This window comes from Patiria miniata, unplaced genomic scaffold (assembly GCF_015706575.1).
Source record: "Patiria miniata isolate m_02_andy unplaced genomic scaffold, ASM1570657v1 HiC_scaffold_4, whole genome shotgun sequence".
NCBI lineage: Eukaryota > Metazoa > Echinodermata > Asteroidea > Valvatida > Asterinidae > Patiria > Patiria miniata.
In genome coordinates this window covers 115,593-128,945 of record NW_024037071.1, presented here as the reverse complement: position 1 = coordinate 128,945, position 13,353 = coordinate 115,593, and the positions used below count along the sequence as shown (strand labels likewise).

At 41.9% G+C, this 13,353-nt stretch overlaps 1 protein-coding gene across 1 annotated transcript in view; it reads right to left on the bottom strand.

The window, feature by feature from the left end:
* Positions 1–12,981, bottom strand: part of LOC119739970 — a gene marked incomplete at its 5' end in the record, with an annotated part of 41,931 nt that extends 28,950 nt beyond the window's left edge. Inside the window, 8 exon segments of the mRNA XM_038215136.1 lie at positions 367–597; positions 1,873–2,019; positions 3,118–3,291; positions 4,890–5,069; positions 6,297–6,419; positions 7,557–7,715; positions 8,895–9,041; positions 12,825–12,981. Coding sequence (XP_038071064.1) covers positions 367–597; positions 1,873–2,019; positions 3,118–3,291; positions 4,890–5,069; positions 6,297–6,419; positions 7,557–7,715; positions 8,895–9,041; positions 12,825–12,914 — 1,251 coding nt within the window.
* Between the last annotated feature and the right edge of the window lie 372 nt (positions 12,982–13,353).

Genomic DNA, 13,353 nt, shown 5'->3' with positions numbered 1-13,353 from the left:
TTTCGTCCCTTTACAACCGCAAATACAGGGATTTTTTTAGCGAAAAACCAGGCTGCCATAATCCATATCGTACAGGCATCGCGCAGTTTTGAATATTCGTACATGACGTGACGTGCAAAGCGGCGCGAGCGCATTATGGGCGTGCCCGGCGTGCAATCTTCGAAATGCGCGCGCAGTACGCTCTGAATAGCCAGTCAGCATCGTTTACGTGTACATCACGGCCAGGGGTTAGTGAAGGAACGCGCACCAGAGACAAAGTCTCGACGGTTTGCCCGATGAGCGCAAACTTGACCAGCTTCTCCAGGACCTTCTCCAGGACCATGGAGTCGAGGCTGGGTAAGCTACATCTCCTTGCCTCTGTCCTACCTTAAGTGTGGTTGTAGCGGCCTTGACCATTCTGTCCAGGGGCTCCACTGTCTCCACAAAGGCATCGACGGTCTGCCCGATGAGCGCAAACTTGACCAGCTTCTCCAGGACCAGTAGTTCCTTGGCTAGGTGCTCGCAGCTCTGGTCATAGTCAGAGCGCAGCTGTTTGAAGTCTGGGTTGTCCTTGATTCCCTCCGACCGGTCCTGGATCAAGCCACGCTGCTTCAAAATCTGGAAGCCATAAAAGTGTATGAGTTGAGGCTTTGCACGGTAGAGATAACCCTGTCTTTTTAACAGTTTGCAGAAACACCTTGTTATTGTTTCTTATGTAATAAATTATGGTGGAAAGGCCAACGTTTTTAAAAGTGTGCTCTGGTCGTTGTCAGGAAAGACAGATTCCTGACATGGGCCCAATTTCACGGCGCTGCTAAGCACAAAAATTTGCTTAGCACAAAAATGGTCTGGCTTATAAAAGCAGGTTACCAGCCCAAACTCCATGTGATTTTCATCCTAAGCAAAAAACAGCTGAATACTAATCACGAACAATATACATCATGTGGAGTTTTGGCTGGCAAACCTACTTTTATAAGCCATGCTATTTTTGTGCTAAGCGAATTTTTGTGGTTAGCAGCGTGTCGAAATTGGGCCTAGGACTTGAGCATACTTGTCAAAATGTTGAGAAACTCTTGATTCCATACGGAGGGCTAGTTGCCCCCTTCGCGGCCGATCCCACACTTTGCACACGATCAACTCGTGAACACACACAGTCGTGAATTTCTATAAGCCCGAGGACAATGCTTTGTGTTTCCCTTTGTCCCTGTAATATAAACACTTTCCCATAGACTAAGCACATAACCGTACGATCGAGGACCGTTTTCAACAAAAGACGCAACGCTCGAGAACTGGAAGGATCTTTCGTTCTCCCTTTGTGTGTCTATCCTCAATCATAAAGCCATACAAGAGCACACACATAAATGTGTAAACACCTTCAATCGTGGACCAATTATTGTCCCTCTTTTGTTTGTACTTTAACGTTTTAGGAAGACCTTTCATATGTTTTGTACACGATCGTCAATCGTGGACCTTCAGGAATTGTGGACCCTATTGTCCTCTATTGTTCAACGTCCCCTATTGAATGCAAAAACAAACCCACACACACTCTTCATGCTTTAAAGTATATCAACGATAGCAGTTATATGGTATTTCTGCCAATATACCAAAGCTGTAAATAATTTTTATGGATTTTTTTTACAAAATAGAAAAAAAAAACTGCTTTCAGACAGCCGTTTTCAAAAATCTTAGAGGACAATCAATGAGAACAAGTTTGTTTTTTTGTCAGTGGAGCACATATGGCTGTAATCATGAACAGATGTTTGTGATAGAAGCAAGATAAGTTACAATCGTCACGACATTTTGGCAGATAACCTATTTCTGCTAAGCAAATCTCATCTATGCTTAGTAAGTATCTATTCTTAGACACTCCATCAAATCAGCTTAAGGACAAACCTGTTTGCACGATGCAGTGATCTGCTGCCGCAGATTGTCCCTGGATAGCGCACTGACAGACATACTGTGCCGAACTACATCCCCTACGTGGTTGTAGAAATCACCGTCCAGCAACGTGCGATGGTTGGGAGAGAGCAGCTGTATCAACTGAGAGAGCAAAATATTAAACATTGACAAACCTATATCATTAAAGTACATCGTGGCCTAGTGGTTAGGGTTACGTGACTCCTGATCAGAGGGTCAGGAGTTCGAATCCAGCTGCTGGCCATATGTGATGCGATCAAGCTACATGAGTCGTTTGTCGACCCTAGTCAAAAAAAAATTTATTACAGATTTGAAAAGAGCGGCCATCTCAGCATTACTGCTGTGAAAACCGCATGCCGATACCATCTTTAGTTCACAAATTATGGAAGTTGGAATAACCAAGAGATGTGATAAAGTGATGTGATGAAGTGGCCCTATTTTGGCCTGTATCTCCAAATAAAAATTTCCGACAAACGACTCATTTAGCTTGATCTCATCACATATGTTGTGACCTTGGGCAGGCCGCTTCACCTCCCCAACTTGCCTTTCTCCACCCAGGAGTATAAATGGGTACTGGCATTAGCTGGGGAGTAACCTGCGATGGATATGGCATCCCATCCAGGGGGAATAGAAATATTCTGAGTCGTATCATGACAAGGAAACCAGAGATGAACGCCGGCCTGATGGGCCATATTGGCTCGTGACAGACTTGATGTGGCTCAGCTTGGACTCATGGCCTTTTGGACTCGGCTTGGCTCAGACTCGGCTTCTGTCTTACTTCGGACTACTTGTCGGACTCGAATCAAGTCCACTGAGAAAAAAATTGAGGGGAAAAAAGTTTTTAAAAACAGTCCTGCATCTGTTGTCTGATCACATTTAACTCCTGCCTGGGAAAATTTCTTTTAGATACCTTACTAGGTTGTAGAATAATCACAAGAGATTAATTCGACAGTGTACTCGTGGCCCGCCCATATTCTGCTATGAAAACCCTTTCGCGACAGGATTTGGACTGGGATCGGACTTGACAATTTGGACTCGGACTTGAGCCAGACTCAGGCTAGAAAAATGGCTTGGACATGGCTCAGACTCGAGTCTTCGTGATCTCCGCTCGGCTCCAACTCGAACGAGGTGGACTCAACTGCATCACTGCAGACTTGTATACCTGTCGTACCTTGTTGTGATTGGCAAAAGGTTAAACAACGAAAAGACATTTATAGAAACCTTGTCAAGTTTTTTGGCAAAGTGGCCAGGCTCCTCCTGATGCATCTCCTGCTGTGCTGTTGCCTCTACCCCATCATCCCTATCTCCCGATGAGTCTGGTAACTGACTCCCCATCAGCTGAATGATGTCTGCGATGGCAGAGGATACCTGACTGATTACAAAGTCACGACTTGCCTGCCAACAAAAAATCAACACAAAGAATGGGCATGAGAGAAGTTGAGCTCGCTCATAAACGGAACAAAACATGAGAGTAAAATGAATGAGATTTTTCAATCTACCAAATTCCAAGACATTCACCCAATTCATTCGATTCATAATGCAGTGCGCCACCAAGAATTTGCCATGGAGAGTCCATTTTTCAAGTTCACAGTCGACAAAACATGGCCCATTTGAACAAGTGTCTTTAGACAACTTGAGCTAATTTGTTATAGATTGGGGCATAGGGTTCTGCCGCCTTACAAAAAAACACCATATTGATAAAAAGAAAAGAAATGGGCAAACATACATGTAATACTCGAATCATACGCTTACGAAACTACTGACCGGAAAAACTAACAATTTTAAATGTCCCGCGCTGCGAATTCGTCGACCATCTCCCACAATTCACTGAGAAAATGAACTCTCTGTGGCAAACTCTGCGCGGCGCACTACATTGTGAATCTTAGCAACATAAGGACATCACTGAGTAATAAGGTATTAGCTGGGATCTAAACTTCAAAATTAAGGCCAAAATAAAAATGTCGCCAAAAAGGAAGAGTCAGTAGGGGTTTTTTGGTATGTACATTTGATAAATGTATGTAAACATTATGCATGTATACATGACATGTTCATAGTTGAGGATGCCTGGACAAGTAAATACATTTGTACTTCTTTTTTATTCCTACAAGTTTTCAGCCTTAGGGTATTTTGCTCTCTCAAAAAAAATACATGAATAAAAGTTTGAAAGCGTTCTCAACATAACATGCTAAAGAGTAAAAAAAAAAGTTTAAGAAACCAATTCACCTACAGAACATAATTATGTACACCAAATATTTCAAGGTTATAGAAACTTGTCTTTTTAGGGGGACGTTGAACTGGGGAAGGGTAGGATGGTGTAAGAAATGTTGTCTTGCCTAAGGCTTTTCCCCATAGCATGTCAATGGCAAAAATTTAAGCAGCAGCAATAAAATACCTTAACGTCAGACACCTTCAGTATACTCCGGCTCAGTCGGCACTCTCGGGACCCGAGAATTTGTGACGACTTACGCGAATGCCGACATCTGCTGTAAATCGTCATTTTGCCAACCTACATGAATGGCCTTTTGCACACATGATTCATTGCCCTAATTGGCTTTGATTTACCCTGGATTATCTCCTTAATGCTTGAGCTGAATCCAGCAAATTAATCCTCGAATTGTATCATCACGATTATGAACGTGCACAGTAACAAATTCAATGCGTACCGTGGTCCTGTACACCACGCATGCATTGACTGCAGCACTAGTCATTCAATAAAACGACCCCCAAAATGGACAGAGCGCATGCGTACCAATGTGTGATTTGTTGAATGCCGACTAACACAAAGGATTTTGTAACGCTTTTTAAGGAAAGGGGACCATGAGTAACACTTGAGCGAAATGGCGACTTATAAAAGCCGACTTAGAAATAAAAAATTCAATGGAAATACATTACGGACAATCGGGACTTTAGTCAGATGGCCGACTTGAGCGATTTGATGAATTGTACGATGTCGGTTAAGCCGGGGTTTACTGTAGATAAAATGAGTCACCAACCTTGGCCTGGGTGCTGCCGTGGTACTTGACGTAGGTCTGCATGGCCGCGCTGAGCGTGGGCACTGCCTTGCGTAGGGTATCCATGGCAACAAGGATTCTCTCTTTTGTCTGCGGCTGGGTGAGGTCCTGCTGTCGTCGGTCGCAGAGACCGCTGAGCGTCATCACAGACTCTGTGAAGGCCTGAAATAAACGGGACGGAATGTACAATCATTCACAGACTGTCACAGTCAAGACGGAAGCATGAAACTCAGTATCCTGGGAACAATTCATGAGAGCATTCTTGTTTGTACACTAGGATCGAAGTTGTACAGCTTTTATGTGGCAATTTTCAGATCTGTTTGCATTTTTCAAAATGTGCATTATTGAGGCCAATGCAATAAAAATGGCAGTGAACGATTAGTAAATGGGTGTCTCATCTTGCTCTCTACAAACACACACACACACTAGCATGTTTGTTTATGGTGTAAATCGTGGATTGTTCCTCTTTCCTTTTCCTTTGCTTGTACCATAACTTTTTTCCAACAGCTCTCATTGGTTTTGTGCACGTTTTCTAATCGAGGTCGTCCTAGATTTGGTTCCTGTCCTCGATTCATCAATGATGTTGCACGTGTGTGTCCTCGATTTACACCATAAACAAACGCACACAAGTGTGTATTTGCCTGCAATTGGGGAACCCCCTATTGTCCCTCTTTTGTTTGTACTCTAACTTTTTAGGAAGAGGCTCCCATATGTTTTGTACACGATTCTAAATTGGGGACCTTTGGGTATTTGGGACCCAATTGTCCTCTGTTGTTCAACGTCCCCTATTGAATGCAGAAAAAAAATCAGGCCTACGTTACATACCTAGTGTGGACAGTCGTACTTTACACAACTCTCGAGGACAAGGCATTGTCTTTCCTTTGTCCCTGTAATATAACACTCCCCATAGTCTAAGAATGCAAACTCATGATTGAGGACCGTTTTCAACAAAACGTGAACTCTTGAGGACAACAAAGAATCTATTGTTGTCCTTTTGTCTGTCTGTCCTCGGGATGTATGTAAAGTACGTACAAGTACTACCCCGAGGACAGCAAGTCAAAGACAGAACAACGGATTCTTGTTCTAACGTTCATCGAACACAAGTCCGTGTGGGAGAGTGTTATATTATAAGAACAAAGGAAAACACAATGCTTTGTCAACAGACGAAGGTAAAACACGACTGTGCGCTAATGATGATTTTCTTCATACTAACTGAAACTCTCCTTTGCTGGCTGCATTCTACTATCGCGCTGCATTTTCATTCAAAAATCCATGCCATCTACTTTAAATTCTACGAACATGCACCTGAAATAAAAACATCTGCACCACAGGATGTTTCCAAAACAATTCAGAAAAAAGGAAAGAGAAACTGTCACTTCAGAAATTTACCTTAAAGGCAACCACCAGAGCCTTCATAGACTCCAGGGACTGTAGGAGGCGGAGTCTGTCCAGCACAAAGTGGGCGGCTTGGATGATGCGACGGACCTCAGCACCGTCCGACACAAGCAGGACCTTTAGTGCAGTTGACAGGCGAAACAGGCACGTATGAAAAGTGTTTTCGAAACTGAGTTTGCAATCATATATGCAGCTGCCCTAAAGGTTATTTATGACAGTGAAAATTTCCTCTCCCCCCCCCAAGAAAGCTGTGTTGTGATGGCTTAATATAAATGCAAATGAGCTCTGAATACATTCGTACATCAGAACAACTCTTGCATCACTAAATTCTGCAACAGCTGTAGTTTGGACTTCGATATGCAGCTGTACTTTTTTGCATTTGTACAGAATTAAAGTACATACATCTACTTGTACTGAGTGTGTATGATGAAAATACCGTAGCAGACAGCACAATGCTGTGATGCGTTCGATGTGGAGGATAACAAAACTGACTACATGTATGAAGCAATGAAACTGTGAAACCTCTTTTTAAAAAAATGGAAAATTATAATTGATAATAAAAATAATGTGGCGCTCATACAGCGCTTTTTCAACGGTCTCAAAGCACTTCACAATTATGGCAATTGTGTAGTTACTGGCCCCATTCCTATAACAAAACAAATATCCACTTTTAGGATATTGGACTTATTAAACTAGTAAGCGACACATAAAACCAATAGGAGTATTGGCATGATTGGGGATAGAGGGCAGAGGTTTGATTTGAGGCGATCACCACAACACATTGTGAATGCATAAAACCGCATTGATTCGCATTGCATCAAATGTACAATGTGTAAGAAAACTGCATTTTCTACCGAAAGATACTACTAAAATAACAACAAAAAAGGGTCATTAGAATTGAGAGAAGTGTGTTTTAGGTTGGAGGAGTCATTTTAAATAATAAAAAAAAAATACTCTTGACTGTAACTTGATCAAAACTTTTCTGCAGCAGCTCCAGATCAGTGCAATCTGGTCTCTACTTTCACAGGTACCCATTTTACACTCCTGGGTGGAGAGAGGCAATTGTAGTTAAGTGTCTTACCGAAGAACACAAGCACCATGTTCCCTGTCAGGGTTCGAACCCACGTACCACGAGTCGAACACCGTAACCACTGGACCACGGTGCTCCACTACCAGCCTAAACACTCCATACATTGTATCTTACTATCCCTTACTTATTGTTACGGATGAGAACTGGGGTTCAGTTACATGTACCTTCACAGTTGCCTGTAGTAGTCTCCTCGCAGCCGTCACCATGTTCTCCTTGGCGGCATCGGAGTGAGGCTCAGCCTGTAGTCTCTGTACGGCCATGAGAACGTTGCGGCCTGTCGACTTCATTCGGTCACAGGCCTTGGGCATTTCTGCGCAGAGCTCCTGAGCATGCCAATTTGAGGGGAGAAAATTACAGATGGTGAACACAAAAAAAGGAGCAGGATTTGTTGTAGGCTGAAAACATTTCTTGGTTTGCTTTTTGTTGCATTGCTGCGCCTCCCACTTTTATTAGGCCCCGCCCACTGTGCACCTCAGCAACAGCTATGACAACACGTGTCACTCTCTAATGCCAAATTGAATGCTCCAGCCATTCTCGTGATACGCACGTGCACACATGTCAGTGTTTTTGTGTTTTGGGCGAAACTCACATGTTTCGGATCGGTCTGTTGTTTTGTCCATTTTTTTTTCACAAATAAATTGCACCTGTTCTTGTGATATGGAAGTTGGACAAGTGTTAAAAGCAATAGTTGCATTGAAAACCTTGTTTTGTTCTGCATTGTCACGTTGTAAATACATTAACTTTAGCCAATATAATAAACAAGTTTCACAGGAGTTTTATCACCGGAATCTTCCCGCTCTGAAGTTTGTAAAGAATTCTTATAATCTGTGGACAGATTCCAAGGAAGTTGCTCAGAAACTGATATACTCGTTGCTATAGACCTACTGCAGATAAGCTTGTCTGCAATTTATCCTGGAGATAACACTAACTCCCTAGGCATTTTTGCTAGGATGTAACCTCAAGACTGCACAATCATCCAACTGTCTCCATGTAAAAATAACATACAGACACTATCCTCCAAAATCATCCATTATTTCTTGAATGTGGTCCTTGGAAGTGTCACCACTGTCTCAATCCTGCAAAATCCTCCAGCAATCACTGTCAATATGTTGTGGCAGACCCAGTGCCATCCTGGAGCAGTGCGGAGGATTTCAGGTAACATAAACAACACAAGCTCCGGCCTAAGACCTTGACACAGTGCATCCTCAGAAATGCGCCACACTTTTTCCATGTAACCTTTATCCTGCAAAATGCTCCATTAAATGGCAAATAGCATTTTGCAGGATTTGGGAAGGTTAGGGTTTTTAATGAGATGACCCTTATATACCTCATGTATAGCAGCCATCTTAGAGGGCAATGCCTTTGTTAAACCTTTTGCGTTTTCATTGTTACTTAATTAAAAAAAACAGCAGATGCCCTCGAACATGGCTGTTACGCATAAGCTGTATATTTGAATGTTTTTATTGTTGTTTTTGTTTAATAACATTGTTTTTCCATCGTACCTCATCTGTGGATTGGCTGATGAGATGTTGCCCGACTTGGGCCAAGTCCTCCGTGGCTCGCAGCACCTGCTGGGCGAAGGGGACCAAGTTGGGCAGCTTGCCCCCTTCCGTCTCGGCAGACTCATTCAGGATGATCAACTGAGAGACCTGCAATGTCATCAACAAGAAAAGGTCTCCCAACAGGTCATGTTTGGCACTTTTGTGCAAGTTCTTTGGTGCAACCAGAACTAATTTTTTTGAAGTTTTAGGCCTATTTTATAGTTTCTGGCAATTTCCGCGTAATAAAAGCAAGGTCTCCCTCAGAAAATCAAAAGTTCTGACCTCAGAAACTCAAAACTTCTGCTCGTACGTTTGTTGTGTTGAGGCTGTTTTTTCCCCTCAAATTTCTTGGCAATTCAAGATCCTACGCTAACGCGAATTTACAGAAACCTTTCACAATGCAAGTACAATGTACAATGTATAATTACAATTGCACTTATAATTGTGCTGCGTGACAATTTCCAGTGTTTTTACGCAAGGCTGGAGCATTGCATACCATAGTTATTGACGCCATGTTTACAGGTCTGCCTACCGGAAAGAATGTTGCAACCTGACACCACTTTTTCCATCATATATAGGGTTATCCTCATCTTTAGGACACCTCTATTTTTTATGAGCTCTGTTCAAAACTGGCCTTTGCAGCTGACTGTTCAATACCTAAGACTTTTGCAGGCCATAGAACTTAAAAGCAGTTTTTTTTTTCTTCAGATAAACTAATGCTAGTCATGTTAGTTGTAATTTTGAAAGCACTGTCAAAGAAAATCAGACTTTCCTAGCTTGAGTAACGCCAGCTCCAATGCTCATCACATTTAGAGCTGAAGGCACAACTGTGTTAAAAAAAATAGATCATAAGAGGCCCGGAATCCGGGACCGTATATCTCCCAGTGTATTCCAAAACGGTCCATTTTCCCTCTGCTATCCCAACCCAGATTCCATAATACATTCCAGAATCTGGCATGTCTGGGTTGGGATAATAGAGTGAAAATGGACCGTTTTGTGATACACTGGGGGATATACAGTCCCGGATTTTGGGCCTACGATCGACATGATCAAGTTTTCTTAATGTACATGTAGTTGTGCCTCCAGCTCTAATGCGATAAGCATTGGGGCTGGAGTTACTCAAGCTATGACTTTCCTATCTTTTTTTCCAGTTTGCCAATAGTCCGCTGTTCGGTGAGTCTTTTAACCACTACAGACAGAATTCATACATGTGTACGTACGCCACTAGTTTTTTCCTGCAATAACTGGTCAGCCATCAGAAAGCGGTAGTGAACTATGATTCTCCGCGGAGAAAACTCTTAGTTTTTCAGACCAGTCTCATTGCTCATAAAGTCATATATGGGCCTACTCAGTCATACCGTTTGTACACAGGGTGTCAAGTGACATCCATATAGGCCCTATGGAATTATGGAAAGAATGTTGCAACCTGACGCTACTTCAGCAGTTGTGTACAAAGTCTATGGAGAGTCACGAAAATTTTCGAAGTATTTCCGGAAAGATTCCCATATCTGGCCATCATTTGTCACCCAGTGCACAACTGGAAATGTTTCTCAGTCCCAGATTCATGTCTTATCATCATTTTTGCAATTGAATCACCTTCATTGAGATGATAATTGATTACTTCTGAAATCAGAAGGCTTCTCTCCGTCAGCTGACGCCGTGACGGAGAGAAGCCTTCTGATTTCAGAAGTAATAATTGATATACGATTTTATAAAGAAAAGGTTTTGAGCACTTCATATCCTGGACTCCCTCTGTAACGTAGGGAGGAAAGGGAGTCCACCTGGGCTAGGCCTAGGCCTACCCCTTTTCTTTCTAATTCTAGAATTTGTAGAAAAAGAGGTATAGTCGGACTCCCTATTATCGCGGCATCCCTATTATCGCAGCATGGGAAATTTCTCTTTTTGCGTAGCCAAAACTCTTTCAAGTGGCGATTTTTATCCATCTTCACCAGTCATCAAGGATTTTCTACCAAGTTGTATAAAAAGGACGATTAAAAAATGTTGTGTCTTTCGGGACTTTTAACGATTTTAATAAATATTAACATTTTCCAAAACTTGCAAAATTTTCCCTCACCGTGTCTGCTAAGGGTACTGTTTATATTTTAACATAAATCATTAATGGTGCTCTGTCCATGAAAGTTCCATTGTCAGGTTCCCATTCTTCAGCTGCAAATGTAAAATGAAGTCGAACGACGATATTTGCAGCGCTAAACTGTAACAACTTTTACAGGATCAAAACAAGCACCGCGCGTTTGCGAAAATAAAACGGCACACCGTGTAAAGTGAATGGCGCCCTCAATCGCCGATCAGTAGACTTGCCGGAAAAAATTCCATACTCGGACGTCACTTTTTTCAATTAATTTTCTAGCGCCAAAAGTTACATCTTTTACGGTTATTCCTCCACTTTCCCTCCTCTACTCTCACCCTCTCCTTTCCTTAATTCCTATTTATTAATCAGTCAGTTACTTAATCGGGATTCGAACCTCTGATGCTTGCTTGATACACGAGACTCTTAACCGCTAGGCCGCGCACGATCGCTGTTGCAATCATCAATCTTTGGACGTATTTGAAGTATCCATTGAAATAAACTAAATATTCATGAGAAAATAAATATTCATAATGACGTATTGAACTATCATTGGCAGGCTCATGCGACGTCATGGTTGTTGATGTCACGTGTATAACGTACCGCTGTCTTTTCAGCCACTACAATCAGTTTTGACCGGCTGCTTCAAGTTAGTTCTGCACGACGTATGCATCCAAAATGTGCTCTAAAAACACATTTTGAGTACATTTTTTTCACCTTTACACAGCTTCCTGGATTTCTTTTGGTTCAAATGACAAGGCGAGGTGACAATAAATATGTTTGGCAGCAGATAAATTGACATCCGAGTATGGAACTTTTCCCATAGTCTGTAATCAACTTGAACATTACAGGGAAAATATCAGACTTTATTCAGGGGATGTTTTGGTCAAACATTAACTATGAATAAAAAAGTTGGGCTCATTTTAAAACCCACTTCCCACATACCGCGATAATAGGGAGTCCACCTCCATTCGCACACTCCGCGCATGTCTATTTTCACAGGCATCGTACACAGAATAAACCACACCACCGTCAGATTTTTTTTATATTAATTTAAAAAGGAAGAGTTATTCTTCACAAAAGGCAGGACAATTCAGGAAGGTTAGTGGGCAATCTCTATTCCGAACGAGAAACGTGATAAGTACCGCGGTAAACTAATCCTTACTTTTACAAAGTTTTAGGACACCTCTATTTTTAATGGCAGTGTATATTTTGCCGGAGACGGCAAACCTTTAGTAAACGTTAGTTTGCCGGATATGCACTGAACATGCGCAGTTACTGTTTTTTTGTACTTAAACATTTTCCGGTGACAAATTTTAGTCTGGCTCCATGCAAAAATTATAGTTGTAACCTCGTATTCACAAGATGGGATTCAGACCATTTTATAATTTCGGACTATATTTCCCTTTTAAAAAAAATCCTCCAGAGCCACAAATCTGAAAAAGAAAATGTAATACTCTGCAAAAAATGTTTGAGACATGTTAAAATAATAAAGAAGAATATTCTTATTTATTTGGGGATGAGAAAAAAAAACTTTCAAAATGTGATGCGGTCGGAATCGAACCCGAGTCATCCCGCTTACTAAAGCCTTTGCTTAACCACTACACTGTACACCCATGACACCAAACGTGCTACACAACTTTTGATGGGAATTTAATACATCTTATAATTCAGCCCTATCTTAAAGAGTACAGCGCCCTCTGTTGATATGGATTGCCGCCGGCAAACCTTTAGTAAACGTTAGTTTGCCGTCATTACCTCCGGCAAAATATCCACTATCATTTTTAATAGAATTTTTGGCCTACCTGGGCTGCAATGGGGGCCAACACTCTCTCGAAGGACCGTGTTTGGACCATTGAGGACACCAACGGGGTATTTCTTGTTTCCATTTGCATTTTGGGTAAAATACATAGACCAGAATTAGGCTACACAAATATATTGAGCCGATGAGCTACAGAATTTACTATCATGACTATGGTAACGGTCGAAGTCAGTGAACCGTACGGTACGGTATGCATGTCACTTTTTTCAGTTCAGTTCAGCGCAGCAAATCATCATCCGAACGCTTACGGCGCCCTCAAGTGGTCTTCACCACTTGCATCGGTTCTTCACTTGAGGGCGCGATACATCCTCAGCGGGTCATGTTGACTTATATTAGGATTGAATTCGTTGCAATTTAAATCCTGTATTGTTACGGTCATAATAGCTTGATAATTTGACGTTTTTTCTTATGAAATGAAATCTTTTGATGTCAAACACCGTGACAAATGAGTGTACGAAAATTCATTTTAATATAACGTGTATTCAGTGCCGCTGGGGGGGGGGGGGGGGGGG